The following is an 18,610-nucleotide window of genomic DNA, read 5'->3' on the forward strand; positions in this document are numbered from 1 at the left end:
GGCTGCAGGTTGGATATCCATTTAACATTGACTTTAGAATTTTTTAAATAGCACTTCCCCAGGACTAAACCAAAACACTTCTTTTTTGCCTGTCTGATTCTGTTTTGTTTTTTTCATAAAGTCATATAATCCCCATTGTTTGGAAACAGAACCTTTAGCCCAACAAGTCCATACCGAACCTCTGAAGAGCAACCCACCCAGACTCCTTCCACTACCCTACACTTATCCCTGACTAATGCACCTAACCTACACATCCCTGAACACAATGGACAATTTAGCATGGCTGATTCACCCAACCAACACATCTTTGGATTGTGGGAGGAAACTGGAGCACCTGGAGGAAACCCATGCAGACACTGGGAGAATGTGCATACTCTACACAGTCACTGAGCTGAAATTGAACCCAGGTTCCTAGTGGTGTGAGGCAGCAGTGCTAACTGCTGAGCCACTGTGCTGCCCATCTTGAGGTGCTGATTTGCATCTTACAACAAGCAATTGTAGTAACTATTCCAATGTTGATTGCTTCTTGACAGGATTATCATACTTTATTGAATAAAGCAAGCTCTGCCTTCACCAAAACCCCACATTTAACATTATCAACATTTCATCCTATTTTGACATTTTTAAAAAATGTCAACAGGCCTGGATGATCAATCTAGCAATTGAGTAACTGAAACTTGCCAGATGTTATAGCAGGACACTTCCAAAAGTCCAACAAAATTAGGCAGAGTCAATATGGTTTTGTGAAAGGGTAATTGTGCTTGTCCAATTTACTGGAGTTTTTTTTTGATATTGTGCCTGCTTTCATTAAGAAATAGGGCATTGAGATTAATTGTGCAAACACTTGATAAAGCTGAATCTTGTTTAGAGGGGATGGGTCTTCAACTACTGGAAATAATGGCAAAAGGCTCTGGTCTAGTCTCTAGAACTCCTCCATACTGTATTTGGGCTAGGCTTCAGGTGGTGTCAAGTGCTGCATTGTTGATTTACAACACAAGGTTCAAACTACTGAATTTGTTTTGTAAAATGTACTGCACTTGTAGGAGAGCAGGAAGTTCTGTGTTACTGTAGTTCTTGTCCTCTTGACAAAAATAGTCTATAAAAGTCTCCTAATGGAGACACATAATATTTACAAACTCTTGATTGCACAAGTGATTACTCACTGACATGCATATGATTTTGGACCTTTTTCAATTTCTACCTAATTTCATAAACTGATTTTACTATCCTTTGTTACAGATGTTTTTGTTGGATATGGGTTATCCTAATGGTGTGAACAGCTCTTATTAATGCTCTAGATTCTGTCCAGTTTTTTTTATTATTCTTGGTTAACATTATTCCTGTCCTGTTATAGTAATATTTGATTCAGAATACCATGTCTCATTAAAAACCATCAATCTTATTACTGACGAGAAGAGTTTCTTAAACAAGAGTTCCTGTTATGCAGTAAGGCATAGAGTCAGATGTACAGCACAGAAACAGACCCTTTGGTACAACTCATCCATGCTGACCAGATATGCTAGATAAGTAAAGTCCCATTTGCCAAAATTTGGCCCATATCTCTCTAAACCCTTCCTATTCATATACCCAGGAGAAAGTGAGGACTGCAGATGCTGGAGATTAGAGCTGAAAAATGTGTTGCTGGAAAAGCGCAGCAGGTCAGGCAGCATCCAAGGAGCAGGAGAATCGACGTTTTGGGCATAAGCCCTTCTTCAGGAATGAGGGGTATTGGTTTCATATACCCATCCAAGTTCCTTTTTTAAATGTTGTAAATGTACCAGCCTCCATCAATTCCTCTGGCAGCTCATTCTATACACTCTCCACCCTCTGTGTGAAAAGTTTGCCCCTTGGATCCCTTTTTAAATCTTCCACCCCCCCCCCCGCCTAAAATATGTGCCCTCTGCTTTCGTGCAAAGCCATGTTGACTAACCCTAATCAACATTTCATCCTATTTTGACATTTTTAAATCAGGCAGAGTCAATATGGTTTTGTGAAAGGGTAATTGTGCTTGTCCAATTTACTGGAGTTGTTTTATGCTATGCCTACTTGCATTAAGAAATCCTGTCCCTCAGGATCCCCTCCAATAATTTGCCCACCTCTTTTTGTACCGGGCATATGAATTATTTAAACAATCTTTTTATCAAAATAAATGTCCTGCCTCAGATCTTGTTACATTTTGCATTTTGTTTGCACTTTAATCTCATATGCAACCTCTTCTGTGTATTGATTTAATAAACATGAAGTCTCCAAATAGATGTTGGCAAGTGGAAACATTTTTTTTGCTTTAAGTCCTCTTATTGCTTGCTTGTATTAAAGTATTTTGAGTAAAAGTTTACATTAGGTCGTGCATATTTGTAGAAATAGTTTAATGTTGAAACATCGCAAGGTTGATGTTGGCACTGGCTGATCAGACAAAAATCTGAGTTTGTGACTGGTAGTCAAAACGGGTCAAAGTGAGTTTTTATAAATCGTGATGTGATAGCAACTTGTAAACTAGACTGCAAGTTGCATTGTTTAACTATACAGTGAAAGATTTAGAAGTGGCTTTTAAAACAAAACTCTAATATTAAGTATAGATTTGTGTCTACACTTTTTATCAATACTTTCAGCCTACACTTAAAACTATCCCAATAACTACAGTATTTTCTTTCTAGGTTACCCAATTTTCTGTTAGTGCAGCAGATATTTAAGTTACGAAATTGTCAAACAATGACTGGTTTGGAACGTAGAGTTGCTTTGGTGGATATCTTAAATAAGCCATGTGGAACTCGAATGCCTTTGAAAAAGGTAAGGCTGCTTTAAATAGATGCTGAATTCATAACTAAAAACTTGTTCCCTTTTCCTGCCAAAAGACTTTTTAAAAAAAAATCTGATGATTCTTCTAGTCTAGCAACAACATTTTAAGCAAATGACATACTCCTTAGCTAGTTTAGTGCAAATTAGTCACTCTTACAACTGATTTTTTTTTTTTGATTTATTGTAGCCTCAAATTGGAGAACAATAACTGGAGTCTTGTTTGTAAACATGCAACTATAAAATTATTACAGTACAGATGAGGGACCCAAAGTGAAGTTGTTGTTATCATGGGGGTTAAATGTATCATGCTTTGTGTTTATTATGGACTCTCTAGTTTGGGGATTGGAAGGGCTCCCAAGTGATTTTTGGAATGGGCTTCAAATGAAATTCAGATTTTTGACTTATCTGAACTGCTGGATTGTTTGGTTATGGAAGAAAATAAATAACTTGAATTTGTAGGAACAAACTGTGATTGCCTCAAAAATAGAAAGAACTATGGCCTCAAAAATGGAACATGTGAACATATGCAAAAAGCCAGAAGTTCTGCCACTGAAAGAACACTTTACTGAAGATGTAATGAAGCTTGAGGTTTGGATTTTAAATCTTGTATAACAAATGTGAATTCTTATACTGTTTGCCCTTCCTTGGTAATGTTGAATTAATTTAATCCAGTATGAATTCATGTTCTGGAATTCTTGTCACCTGTACTAAGGGACCTCTAGTTAAAATGGTAACTTGAGAGTCAACTTTTTTGTTTTGATGGAATATTGTGCTCCTAAACCTTAGTTATGACTATATCTGAGTCAGTAATGCAATTAGTGTACATTTTTGAACTAAGTTCAAGATGGAAGAAACTTTAATTCTTCAACTATTTCCATAGCAATTGATCCATTAACATCAGTAACTATACAGTTTAAGAAAATATTACTTTTCATAGAAATGATGCTTGGTTCTTAGTTTAAGAAATTAAGTGACTTTAATTCTCCCAAAGGTTTCAATCTACTGAGTATTGAAACAAAATAACAAATTTAAATGAATTAAAAAGTAGTGTTTTGCTGCTACTCCCTTTTCAGATCTTTCAAAATCACTTTAGTTGTATAGTGCATATATTGTGCTGGCCTTTTGGATAGGCAGTGAATAAACAATATAAGCTCAGTATAAAATTTATTGTGAACTGTAAGCAGTGAACAAATATTTATTTCAAATTATATTATAATCACCATTTTAAAGTTAAGCAACTTTTGTAGCAGGATGGCTTTGTGGTGTGCACAACTTAGTCGAGAAGCTCAGGAAATGCTTGATTTGATTTCGCTAAATCTACAATTTCATGTGGTTAACTTTTGTGTATCTATTACAACAGGCTCCACCATCCCCCATGGACATTTCAGGCTGCATGTCTGAAGAGCTACATGAAGCTTTCTCTAAAGAAATCTTGCCTGTTGAAGATGTTGATATGAATGATGGCAACAATCCAATGCTATGTAGTGAATATGTTAAAGATGTCTACAAATATTTAAGAGAACTTGAGGTCTGTTCCTTTAACCACAAAGGCACAATTACTGTTCTGCCTACTTTTAAAGAAGTCTAAGAGTTAGTAGATAACTAAAATAAGATGACTAATGCTGCTTTGGAAGAAGTGGATTTTTATTCACTACTAGATCCAATTAGATTAGATTACTTAGTGTGGAGACAGGCCCTTTGGCCCAACAAGTCCACACTGACCCACTGAAGCGCAACCCACCCATAACCCTACATTGCCTGTAGTGTTAGGTAAGGGGTAATTTAGCATGGCCAATTCACCTGACCTGCACATCTTTGGACTGTGGAAGGAAACCTGAGCACCCGGAGGAAACCCATGCAGACACTGGGAGAATGTGCAAACTCCACACAGTCAGTCGCCTGAGGTGGGAACTGAACCCAGGTCTCTGGTGCTGTGAGGCAGCAGTGCTAACAGCTGTGCCGCCCACAAAGTCTAGCGTGAAATGCTGCTGAGTTTTCTAGCTCAAAAGTAATAAGTCACTAATTGCAACATTCAGGTAATCTACAGCCTAAATAATTTTGTTCTGACAATCCCAGCCAATACTCGGCTCAAATTCTGGACTGGGGCAACTACACTAAATGATGGCTGAGGTTTCATTTGGAGGTGCTGTGAAAGTAGCCCATGGTTTGCACGTGGACGAGTTCAATATGCTGACACTTCCATTTGTTCATGTTGGACCTAAACTGTGCAGTTCGTTTCCATCCATGTGCAAAGAAATCTCTTGTAGAAAGAGTATTTGGGAAGAAAATACAAGCTTCTGACTGGGAAACTATCCTCGTCAGATGACTGTATAAATAAAAACAAGTGAGACTAAGCTTTAGCAAACTTAAGATCCTCATACTGAAAGGTGTGGTGTCTTGATTAGATTGAATTAGTATTCTGTACCTTTCAAGATGTTTCTACATAAATATTAATCATTGATACAGAAGAGGAGGCCAATTCTCATTAGAAACCATGAAATAGTGTCAGTGTTTTTTTTTCTTGAGCTGGAGGCCTGCAGCATTGGGAAAGATATCTCGTATGTAATGAGCATTAGAATATGTCCGAATCTAGAACTTTGATCGCCTTCAGACATTGTAGGTAGAAATGCAAATTATGGGATGGTTCTCTGGAGGTGTAATGGTCCAAAAGAACATCGCCTTTTTGTTCCTAATTTACAAATTTCCCAGAAGCCGACAGTAAATGTTCGTTTACCTGAAGGATAGCACTTCTGAAGCATCTGAAAGTAATACCAAAGAAACGGTCCTAAAGGTTGACACTTTAAGATCTGTGATTCTAATGAACCACTCTGTTCCCAAACAGCTGCTTACACTGGTCTTGCCTAATTTATCACTGAGCATAACTTAGTTACTCTGGTGAAGGAAATCTAGAGAAATAAAAATCTAATTTTTAAATACTAAGGACATCACTAGGTAAAAATGACTAGCTTTAATTTGAACTATTCCATGTTCAATACACAAAGCTTCTTTGTCTAAATTTTATTGACATCTATGCCTAGCTTTTAAGTCTTTTTCTCTCAATGCAGCTGCTAATCTATTATGGTAAGTTTTATGTTTTAGCTGAGTTGATTTGCTGGTTTTATTCATTATTTTGGCCAGGACTTCTATTCTTGGGCTCTCCTAATATTGAATCATTTGCTGTTTAAATATGAGAGATCATAGAGCTCTACAGTTGTCTTCTATGGTAGTTTTTAAATTTTCCTCTAATCTGGAAATTGAAATCTTGCGTATACTTTCAAAACATTAAGATTTAGGTAACTGTTCCATGCAAAGTAAAGTCACTGTTTACAGGTGTTTTTTTTAAAAATATAGACAAAACAGGCAGTGAGACCAAACTATTTGATGGGACAAATGATAACTGGAAACATGCGTGCTATCCTAATTGACTGGCTTGTGCAAGTTCAGATAAAATTCAAGTTGCTACAAGAAACTATGTACTTGACTGTGTCAATCTTGGATAGATTTCTTCAGGTAAGACTTTATACAAGAGAAAAAATTGGTTCACCCCCTCTGCTAATTGATTTATGGAGAGAGGTTATAAGAAATGTTAGCTGTCATAATCTGTGTTTTTGTACTGGTTGAGAATAAATATGCTATATGACATATGACTATTACATTTGACTTGTAGTTTATTATACTACTCATCTGCAGTTGATTTTCATGATGTAAATGCGTTTCACATGAAGTATTTAACTTTTTTCAGTTTAATTAAAACACTACAAGTACAGGAGCAGAGACATCTGCAATTATACAAAGACTTGGTGAGACCACACCTAGAGTATTGTGCCATTTGCCTTGCTTTTTATTTGGGAGGAAGAATATTCTGGCTATGGAAAGAATGTGATAAAGGTTTGAGATTTGATTTCCTGGGAATGAAGATTGGATTAATGACCACTATTCATCTCCATTTAGAAGGGAGATGTCATTGAACCTGAATTTTTTAAAAGAAATTCAACAGGAGTAGACACTGGGAACATTGTTCCTGTGTTTTTACAATGTCCAGGGATTCCTCAGCTGATAAAGGTCCTGCTGCCGTTTCTGAGAACCTTCCTCACTGTCCATGATTCTGCCTATTTTAGTGTCATCTGCAAACTTATAATTGTGCCTTGTATATTCTCCACTATATCAATGATTTAGATAACAAATGCAATGGGCCCAGTAGTGACCCCTGAGGCACTCCACTAATCACAGGCGTCCAGTCTGACCAGTATCCTTCCACTATTACCCTTTGCTACCACTGAAACAATTGTGTATCCAATTGCCGGCTTCCCTGGATTCTAAGCAGCCTACAATGTGGACCTTCTCAAAGGCCTTGCTGAAATCCGATATACCACATCTACTGCCCTCATCAACCTTCCTAGTCATTTTATTGAAGAACTGTAACAAATTTGTGGCATGATCTCCCATGCACAAAACCATGCTGACTCCTCTTAATCAAACCTTGCCTTTCCAAATGTATGTATATCTAATTCTGCAGAATCTTCTCCAGTAACTTACCTGACACAGATGTTAGGGTCACTGGTCTATTGTTCCCATGTTTTTTCTTTGCATGCCTTTATTCAAGGCATAACATTTACTAGCCTCCAGTCTTTTGGGATCTCACCTGTGGCTAACAATGTGTTCTTGGATATATCTGGTCAGGACCAGAAGACTTATGCACATTAATACATTATTATACACCCAATACCACCACCACTATGGACTGTCCATGATATCACCATTAACTTCCAAAATTCGCAAGTCATCTTGTCTTCAAATAAACGCAGAAATATTGAGTACCTTGCCCATCTCCTACAGTTCTATACATTTCCACTTTGGTCCTTGAGGGAATCTCTTTTCTCTGGTTCCTCTTTTCCTTTATTAATATACTTGAAAAACCTCCAGATTCACCCTAATCTTAGCCAAGGCTATCTCGTGCTTTTTTTTTCTTTGCTCTCCTGATTTCTTCATTAAACTCCTGTATCCCCTATATACCTCCAAGGGATTCCCTCGATCTCAGCTGCCTGGACATGAGCCATGCCTCCCCTTTTTTCTGGTCAAAGCCTCAATATTGCTTACCATCCAGGACTCCCTATTCCTGCCAACTTTTGCCTCTCACCCTTGCTGGAACATAGAGACCTTGAACTCTAGCTATCTTACTGTTAAAGGCCACCCATTTGCTGGAAGTCCCATTTGAGATCCTATCAAAATTTGCTCTTCTCCAATTTAGAACTTGAACCTGTGGACCAGTTTTGTCCCCCTCCAAAGTATTTTAAAACTAATAAACCTATGGTCACTGGTCCCAAAGTGCTCCACCTCTGTCACCTGTCCTTTCCTAGTTCCCAAGAGTAGGTAGAGGTTTGCTCCTTCTTGAGTAGGACTCAATGTATATTGCTTAAGGAGACTTTCCTGAATGCACGTAACAAAGTCCAACCTAGCTAAACCCTTGGCGCTCTTGCAGTCCCAATCTGTCAGGAAAATTTAAAATCTCCTATAATGATAATCTTATTGCTCCTGCAAATCTCCCCAGTCTCCGTGCATGTTTGTTCCTCTAATTCCCATGTACTTTAGGCCCCCACATAGTCAAATACCAAGAATATCATCATCCCCTTATTTCTTTAGCTACACCCACAAAGCCTCACTGGATGATCCTTCAGTTATTTCACCTGATTACTGCTGTGATACTCTCCCTGGGCCATTTAGGATTGAGATGAGAAATGCTTTGTCCAAATTGAGAATTCCAAAGTGGAATTGTTTGCCAGTGGCTGATGGCAAAACATCCTTCAGGTAGGTATGGGGTGAAAGCAGGAACAGGGTACAGAATTGAATGAGCAGCCTTGATCATTGAATGCCAGAGCTGAATTTAAAGTGTGGAATGTCGATTCCAAGTCAGTCTTCTAGTGAGCACCCTGTAAATATTGGTTACAGTAAGTCTCAATTTTACTATGCATGGCTGAAAAATCCAGGATTCTAATTGACTCTGGATCCAGAACCTCAACCTGAGCTACAAATCTTCTCAAATCTCACATTGACTCTACTAAATTCTTCTTGTTGCATTCTTAGGATAATCCAGTAACTAAGAAGAATTTACAACTTGTTGGTATAACAGCAATGTTTGTAGCTTCAAAATATGAAGAGACCTATCCTCCAGAAATTGGGGACTTTGTTATTATTGCTGATGATGCTTATTCTAGTGCTCAAATACGACAAATGGAAAGGTGGATTTTGAAGAAACTTGACTTTTCTCTGGGTAAACCACTTCCACTGCACTTCCTCAGAAGAGCATCAAAAGTTGCAGAAGTAAGTGTCTGTCATCTATTTAAACAGTTTTGCTAACCTGTTACTTCTGGCTGTATGATGTACCAATATATTAAGACTTAGTCCCAAGTTTCAAAATCATCTTTTAAGGCTTAGTTACTCATTCCAAATATTGGTTAAATTTAAATTGAAGTCTTATTCAGATTTCCCATCTTGTATTTTAAGTTTTATTTTTCTCCTTTTTTATCCCAGATGCCTGTGAATGTATTTTCAACTGTTTTCTAAACAATAGATGTAAAGAGGAATGTAATTTGTTTGGTCAGGTTAGCACTGAACACCACATTCTGGCCAAATACCTGATGGAACTGACAATGGGGGATTATGAGATGGTGCATTACCCTCCTTCCCTGATTGCTGCAGCTGCCTTCCATCTTGCTCAGAAAGTCTTTAATTATGGTAAATGGGTAAGTACACTTTCTCAATGTGAATGAATTGACAGATCTACAAACAAGCCCTTTCACCTACCTGCATTAAAACCTAGTTTGGACTTTTCAGACTCCCCTCTTGCAGCACTACATCTCCTATCGAGAGGATGAATTACTTCCTGTTATGCAACACATGGCTAAGAATGTTGTGCAGGTTAATAACCAACTCACCAAGCACATGGTAGGTGAACTGTCCAATTTTGGGCATTTTATTTTCCAATGAAGGCAGACTTTAACAAGCTTTGAAGTTATAGGCTACCTCTAGTATTTGATTTAAATAAAGGAAGGTATTTCTGCAAATAAGTTCCCTAGGGACATTGTGCAAGTTAATAAATTTAAAACTAGCTTTCAGACATATCTGACCTTAGTGGTGTCAACCTTGGCTTCTAATTTACAAAAGTAGAATAACCCAAACAGCATACTTCACTCTGAATACCTGAACTGACTAGGCAGCTCAGTAACTAAATACCATTAGTGATACTAAACTAGAGACAACAATAAAGGTTGATTTAGCGTAATGTTAAACATTATCTTGATAATGCTTTATAACACTTGGCTGATTTTCTTTCTTACAGACAGTTAGAAACAAGTATGCTAGAAAAAGCCAAATGAAGATCAGCACCATCTTGCAACTGACATCTGTTTTCATCTTCAACTTGTCAAAACCACTAATGCCCTCCTCAAACTGTTTCAGTCTTTAAAGCACTGCTGTCTGAAACTATAAGCACCATTTTAAAGTTTTTGTTTTTAAATCTGCTTTGCTTAAACCTTTTTTATATTTGAATTAATAAAAGATTTTTAAATGCAAGCCTGCTTAAACTTTTTCCTACAAGGACCACCAAGTTCCACCTGCATTCACTTGCACTTCAAACTAGCAGGTCTCCACTTGGTGGGACTACTCCAATAAAATTGGATCATACCTCTAGAAGCTAGATGTCTGCCCAAATTCTTTCAATACAATGGCCTAATTTTCACTATAGCTAGACTTGGGGTGGAGTAATTTTTTTTACAGTTGTATTTAGAGTATTGTTTAATGAGTAATTTGAGTCAACATCTCTTCCCAGTCAATTTCACAAAAACTACTACTTGCTTGAGCCCTGCTCTATTGATCTGATATGACTAAAGTACCAGCTCTCACCTAGCCATTCCTTTACTTATAGCTTGCCATCTGTCTTAACAGGTTCTCTCAGTTCCTTCCATCATAAAGACACATGAAATCTTTAAACCTTGCCTGAGTTGAACTTGATTGAGAAGTTGCCAATTTTAATTTAAAGGAGTGAAGTGGAATACTTGGATAAAACTATCTCCATGTTTGGTCAAACTGAGATAATTCAGTCTGACAGTTAATGTTTCAGGTCAATGATTACCTTTTTGAATGAAAGTGCTAAGTAGCATGATGTGAAAAGGGAACAGGACAAAAGGGCTTTAAACCAATTAAAAACCCTGGAAGGGACCATAAGAGGTAGTAAACAAGTGGATCATAAAGAGGATGCAGTTTAGAAGCAGCTACAATCACTACAAATAATAGTGATCAAAGGCCTGGGCTAATTACTAGCCAAGTTCAAATCTCCCCAGAACAGGGGATTTTATATCAATACAATGTATATCTATAATTGGTGACCAAATTCAAATTTTAGTAATTGCATTTACTAAATATTCCTTAAGCAGGAATATCTACACTGTGAACACATCAGGCATAATCTCTAGCATGTGCTCATTGAATCCTACAAAATACATGTGTCTAATCTTCCATCACTGGCTGAGGGGATATGCTCCCAGCTCATCTACTGGACCAGGCTATATCGCCTGCCTCTTTGCTCCCTGTAATAGAACACACTAACTCTGCTTAACTGGATGTGTATAGTATCCCTGCCTTTCATTACTTTGCCTAATTCATAATATCTTACCATTTAGTATGAACAAAGCCAGGAAGCTTGCCACTGCTTTCAGCTAAGTAGCCTTTAGCTTAGTTTTTTTCTATTGGATGTTTATTCCTCATGAGGGAAAAGAGATTTGAATTTCTTTTCAATGGTTATTAACAACCTTTTAATCTAATTGTCTGATCTACCTCAGTCAAATTAGCCCTCTGCCTCCTGATTTCCTTTTTTTAAAATCAAAGTTCAACATCATTAAACTTAACAAAAATAATCTCAATTCTTCTGCGGATCCTTTTTGCTGTAAAATCACAAATTACACAATCCTAAATAAAGTAGCTTGTTGTGGTTGTGTTTACCGAGCTGGGAATTTGTGTTGCATACGTTTCATCCCCTGTCTAGGTGACATTCTCAGCGCTTGGGAACCTCCTGTCAAGCACTTCTGTGATCTTTCCTCCGGCATTTGTAGTGGTTTGGATCTGCCGCTTCCGGTTGTCAGTTCCAGCTGTCCGCTGCAGTGGTCGGTATATTGGGTCCAGGTCAATGTGCTTATTGATTGAATCTGTGGATGAGTGCCATGCCTTTAGGAATTCCCTGGCTGTTCTCTGTTTGGCTTGTCCTATAATGGTAGTGTTGGCCCAGTCGAATTCATGTTGCTTGTCATCTGCGTGTGTGGCTACTAAGGATAGCTGGTCATGTCATTTTGTGGCTAGTTGATGTTCATAGATGCAGATAGTTAGCTGTCTTCCTGTTTGTCCTATGCAGTGTTTTGTGCAGTCTTTGCATGGGATTTTGTACACTACATTGGTTTTGCTCATGCTGGGTATCGGATCCTTCATTCTGGTGAGTTGTTGTCTGAGAGTGGCTGTTAGTTTGTGTGCTGTTATGAGTCCTAGTGGTCACAGTAGTCTGGCTGTCCGTTCGGAAATGCTCTTGATGTGTGGTAGTGTGGCTAGTCCTTTGGGTTGTGGCATGTCCTCATTCCATTGTCTTTCCCTTAGGCATCTGTTGAATCTGTGGATGAGTGCTATGCCTCTAGGAATTCCTTGGCTGTTCTACTATTATAGGACAAGCCAAATAGAGTGTTGTGCTTGTTCTATAATAGTAGTGTTGTCCCCGTCGAATTCATGTTGCTCGTCATCCGCGTGTGTAGCTACGAAGGATAGCTGGTCGTGTCATTTCGTGGCTAGTTGGTATTCATGGATATGGATCTTTAGCTGTCTTCCTGTTTGTCCTATGGAGTGTTTTGTGCAGTCCTTGCATGTACACTACATTGGTTTTGCTCATGTTGGGTATCGGGTCCTTCGTTCTGGTGAGTTGTTGTGAGAGGAAGAAGAACACCTATACTATGTATTCACCAAAAACGGATTCCCGCGCAATTTCATCAACAGATGCCTAAGGGAAAGACAATGGAATGAGGACATGCCACAACCCAAAGGACTAGCCACACTACCACACATCAAGAGCATTTCCGAACGGACAGCCAGACTACTGTGACCACTAGGACTCATAACAGCACACAAACTAACAGCCACTCTCAGACAACAACTCACCAGAATGAAGGATCCGATACCCAGCATGAGCAAAACCAATGTAGTGTACAAAATCCCATGCAAAGACTGCACAAAACACTGCATAGGACAAACAGGAAGACAGCTAACTATCTGCATCTATGAACATCAACTAGCCACAAAATGACATGACCAGCTATCCTTAGTAGCCACACACGCAGATGACAAGCAACATGAATTCGACTGGGCCAACACTACCATTATAGGACAAGCCAAACAGAAAACAGCCAGGGAATTCCTAAAGGCATGGCACTCATCCACAGATTCAATCAATAAGCACATTGACCTGGACCCAATATACCGACCACTGCAGCGGACAGCTGGAACTGACAACCGGAAGCGGCAGATCCAAACCACTACAAATGCCGGAGGAAAGATCACAGAAGTGCTTGACAGGAGGTTCCCAAGCGCTGAGAATGTCACCTAGACAGGGGACGAAACGTCTGCAACACAAATTCCCAGCTCGGCGAACAGAAACACAACAACGAGCACCCGAGCTACAAATCTTCTCCCAAACTCTGAAAGTAGCTTGTTTGTCATTGGTTCCCGGACCATTTCTATTGACAATGCATTCTATGAGAATCATGATGTGGAGGAGCCAGTGTTGGACTGGGGTGTACAGAGTTAAAAATCACACAACACCAGGTTATAGTCCAACAGGTTTAATTGGAAGCACTAGCTTTCTGAGCACTGCTCCTTCATCAGGTGGTTGTGGAGTACTCAATTGTAAGACACAGAATTTATAGCAAAAGTTTACGGTGTGATGTAACTGAAATTATACATTGAAAAGTACCTTGGTTGTTTAAGTCTCTCATCTGTTAGAATGACCATGATAGATTCACTCAGAGTCAGAGGTGTACAGCGTGGAAACAGACCCTTTGGTCCAACCTGTCCATACTGACTAGATATCCCAACCCAATCTAGTCCCACCAGCCAGCACCCAGCCCATATCCCTCCAAACCCTTCCTATTCATATACCCATCCAAATGCCTCTTAAATGTTGCAATTGTACCAGCCTCCACCACATCCTCTGGCAGCTCATTCCATACACGTACCACCCTCTGCGTGAAAAAGTTGCCCCTTAGGTCTCTTTTATATCTTTCCCCTCTCACCCTAAACCTATGTCCTCTACTTCTGGACTCACCATCCCCAGGGAAAAGACTTTGCCTATTTACCCTACCCATGCCCCTCAATTTTGTAAACCTCTATAAGGTCACCCCTCAGCCTCTGACGCTCCAGGGAACTCAGCCACAGCCTGTTCAGCCTTTCCCTGTAGCTCCAATCCTCCACCCTGTAAATCTCTTCTGAACCCTTTCAAGTTTCACAATATTTTTCCAATAGGAAGGAGATCAGAATTGCATGCAATATTCCAACAGTGGCCTAACCAATCTCCTGTACAGCCGCAACATGACCTCCCAATTCCTGTACTCAATACTCTGACCAATAAAGGAAAGCATACCAAACGCCTTCTTCACTATCCTATCTACCTGTGACTCCACTTTCAAGGAGCTATGAACCTGCACTCCAAGGTCTCTTTGTTCAGCAGCACTCCCCAGGACCTTACCATTAAGTGTATAAGTCCTGCTAAGATTTGCTTTCCCAAAATGCAGCACCTCACATTTATCTGAATTAAACTCCATCTGCCACTTCTCAGCCCATTGACCCATCTGGTCCAGATCCTGTTGTAATCTGAGGTAACCCACTTCGCTGTCCACTACAGCTCCAATTTCATATGTAAATCACAAAACTTTTTTTTAAAAAAGTGACATTCTCAGGTTAATTCTAACAATTGGTGTCAGCACAGCCCTCGGTGTTCCCTGTCTGTGCCATAATGTTTAGACTGATTCTAATCTAAAAAGTGAATTAACAGAGTCTTATGTGGACTCATGCAGTTTTTGAGCAAAGTACAATGTAACTCTGCAAGTCCTGTTTTGAGGTAATGACCAAATGATTATTTTTCAGGCTCTGCTTCTCTAACACATACTGCCGTTTCTCTGACATGCTCAGAGAATCCTTCTTGTTCTAATTATGTCAAAATGTTTTGTAATTATCTCTCTACCTCACTTAATCAGATTATAAGTAACGCCTTTTGGTTATTTAGCTGTTGTGACTTTACTCATGATCTAACACTGAGTTGCCAGAGGATGTGGTGGAGGCTGGTACAATTGCAACATTTAAGAGGCATTTGGATGGGTATATGAATAAGAAGGGTTTGGAGGGATATGGGCCGGGTGCTGGCAGGTGGGACTAGATTGGGTTGGAATAACTGGTCGGGATGGACTGGTTGAACCTAAGGGTCTGTTTCCATGCTGTACATCTCTATGACTCTTGGTCACCTGCAGAGATGTATTATCTGATACTCCACTCAGACCAGCTGTATGATCTTTTGATCTCTCTGCTTATAAACTGCTCTTCTCTCTCACTGCACCTGACAAAGGGGCAACCCTGTTCCCTGATGGATCACAATGTCCACATCTCAGACTCTAGCTGAAATTCCTCGAATCACAGACACTTATTGTAGACAATGTTTGCCTGAGCTCGTACTGAGGATGTGGTGCACCTCTTCCACTACCACCTCTAGCTGACCTGCTTTTGTGTATTTCGTTCATGTTTTATATAATTAGTTCACTTTTTTGTCACAACTAAAAATAAGTTATTACTGTTTAAAATATTCACTACCTCAAACCTTACACGCACCAGTCCTTTTTTAAAAAAATGCACAGCGACCCCTTCCACACTCTGCACTGACTGCCTACATTTAGCGTATTCTTTCTTTAGCTACTGTTAACTCTGTTCGTTCCTGATGAAGGGCTTATGCCCGATATGTCCAATCTAGAATACCTCTAGTGTGGAAACAGGCCCTTCGGCCCAACACCGACTCTCCAGAGAGTAATGCACCCAGACCCATTTCCCCCCAACCGACACATCCCTGAACATTTTGGACAATTTAGCACGGCCAATTCACCTAACCAACACATCTTTGGACTGTGGGAGGAAACTGGAGCACCCGGAGGAAACCCACGCAGACACGGGGAGAATGTGCAAACATCACTCAGACAGTCGCCTGAGGCTGGAATTGAACCTGGGTCCCTGGCCCTGTGAGGCAACAGTGCTAACCACTGAACCACCCTGCGCCACACTCCCACCTCCCTCCTTCCTCACCCCCGCTCCTCAGATGCTGCCTGACCTGCTGTGCTTTTCCAGCACCTCACTCTTAACTCTGTTCATATTGCCAGTTATGACTTAGTAAACCCCTAGCAACGCACGAATTACAATTGCTGCGGATGGCTTCCGGCTGACTTAGTGAGACATGTTGTTACAGAATGGTCACCTCTCTGCCATCACTTCCAAATGGTCCCACACAACCACCTAATGGACTATAGCCTGGTGTTGTGTGATTTTTAACCTGGTCCCACAGCGATGACTTAATGTACCAAGGCTGTACATCTTTTTCCCCTCAACCATCGAACCATTAACCAGCTGCCTCGCTCCGAAAACGACGTGATTAGGTCCATCGTTGTGTATTGGGAGTGTCTAAACTCCAGCCGCTCCTCATTTATTGTGAGATTTTCTCTCTATAGGTGCGCTAAGCAACTCTTACTTAAATCCCACTGCTACCTAGCAACTTCATACAACAAACTCAGGAGACAGGCTTCACGCTTTACCTTATCTCTGTGGGCTCTGTGTCCGTGATGATAAATAGCGCCACTCGTTTGAGTGAGGGGCTGGTGAATGAAGGGTTCCCGGGCTGAGCTTTCTAAGAGTTGGAAACAGCCCTCCCGAGGACCGAGCTGGAGGGATAATCCGCTGCGAGATGACGACGGTTTTATAAATTCACAAATCGAAGCCACTCTTCGAGCAATGTCCAGGTCGGTCAGCAACCGGAAAAAGAAGGTCACTTTTCGAGAACAGCCAACTTATTGTGAGTTACTGCACCGATTAAAAAAAATGCTGTGCTTTTATAATAACCTCACTTCACTGTTCGGGGAATTGTGTAATTTGATGGTAATAAGGTGAAATCTCTATCTTTATGGGAGGACTTTTTATAATCAATTTTGTATCTCTTCAAATCAGGTGAAAAGACTTGCAGAAGAGGCAATAATCGCCATTCCAATGCAATTGGATCATACTTCCCTTTTCTGGTGAAACAACTCAAGTTGTCTCCTTCTTTATACCGGAGTTTGAACGAGAAGGGAATCTTAACCACTGACCAAATAGGACTGATTGAGGTAAGGCTGTCTTAGATTTTCCTCCTGCCACCGGAAGTTTCATTAACCTCCTCACATCCCTGTGGGTGTGCGAAATAGGAATGAATGAATGTGTGAATGAATGAATGATGAATGATTTATTGTCACATATGTAAGAACATAACAAATAGGAGCAGGAGTAGGCCGCCTGGCCCCTCAAGCCCCCTCAGCCATTCAATAAGATCATGGCTGATCTTTTCAAGGACTCAGCTCCACTTACCCGCCTGCTCACAATAACCCTCAGTTCCTTTACTGTTCAAAAATCTATCTTCGCCTTAAAAAGGTTCAACAAGGGAGCCTCAAGTAATTCACTGAGCAGGGGATTCCACAGATTCACAACTTTGGGTGAAGAAGTGGGCGGCACGGTGGCACAGTGGTTAGCACTGCTTCCTCACAGCGCCAGAGACCCGGGTTCAGTTCCCGCCTCAGGCGACTGACTGTGTGGAGTTTGCATGTTCTCCCCGTGTCTGTGTGGGTTTCCTCCGGGTGCTCCGGTTTCCTCCCACAGTCCAAAGATGTGTGGGTCAGGTGAATTGGCCATGCTAAATACCCCGTAGTGTTAGGGGGTAAATGTAGGGGTATGGATAGGTTGCGCTTCGGCGGGTCGGTGTGGACTTGTTGGACCGAAGGGCCTGTTTCCACACTGTAAGTAATCTAATCTAATCTAATCCTCAACTGAGTCCTAAATCTGCTCCCCCTTATTTTGTGGCTATGTCCCTTAGTTCTTGTGGGAGACACAGTGAATAGTGTTCTGTCACCACAATCCGGCACCGTTTTGAGGTGCAAAAGAATAAAAAGGAAGTGTGTAAATAGAGTTCATCTTCATTGGCTGGGGTCCCAAGCATGGATCCAGGACTGATTCTAGGTCCCTGCTCCAGGCCTACCACAGGCAGGATCTCCCACTTCAGGCATTGACACTGTCCCATACAACGACTTGCTGCTGCCAAAACAGTCCACGCTCCAGGTAGAATGCAGCCAGGAGTCCCCACTCCACCATTGCTGCAGTTAATGGCCCACAGCCATTCCAGGAGTCTATGCGTTGGGCCTTTGAACCACGAGTCACTGCTGATACCACTCTGGCCTCCCTGCGACCTCAGATGAGAAAAAAGGAGGGAGAGAAGGAATGCGGCTGACCTGGAGTGGATGGGCTCAGCCCCAACACTACCAACCTACTGTGCCACAATCTTGATTCAACTCCATTCAGTCTGCTCTGCCCTTCAATAAGATCATCGCTAATCTGTTCAGATACCTATTTATCCTGGAAATCCTTGATTCCCTGCCATAGAATATTGCCTCAGCTATATACAATGTCGGTCTGACACACATCTGGAGTCCTGAGCTCAGCTTTGGGCAACTTGAAA

At 40.6% G+C, this 18,610-nt stretch overlaps 1 protein-coding gene across 1 annotated transcript; it reads left to right on the plus strand.

Annotated features, from left to right (window-relative positions):
* Positions 1 to 2,709: 2,709 nt before the first annotated feature.
* LOC132821397 (G2/mitotic-specific cyclin-B1-like) lies at positions 2,710 to 10,258 on the plus strand. The gene is made up of 7 exons (XM_060833975.1): positions 2,710 to 2,787; positions 4,157 to 4,324; positions 6,148 to 6,306; positions 8,878 to 9,114; positions 9,396 to 9,536; positions 9,628 to 9,738; positions 10,133 to 10,258. The coding sequence occupies exons 1-7, from the start codon at positions 2,710 to 2,712 to the stop codon at positions 10,256 to 10,258; spliced, it is 1,020 nt and encodes a 339-aa protein (XP_060689958.1).
* The last annotated feature ends 8,352 nt before the right edge of the window (positions 10,259 to 18,610 follow it).

This window comes from Hemiscyllium ocellatum, chromosome 2 (assembly GCF_020745735.1).
Source record: "Hemiscyllium ocellatum isolate sHemOce1 chromosome 2, sHemOce1.pat.X.cur, whole genome shotgun sequence".
NCBI lineage: Eukaryota > Metazoa > Chordata > Chondrichthyes > Orectolobiformes > Hemiscylliidae > Hemiscyllium > Hemiscyllium ocellatum.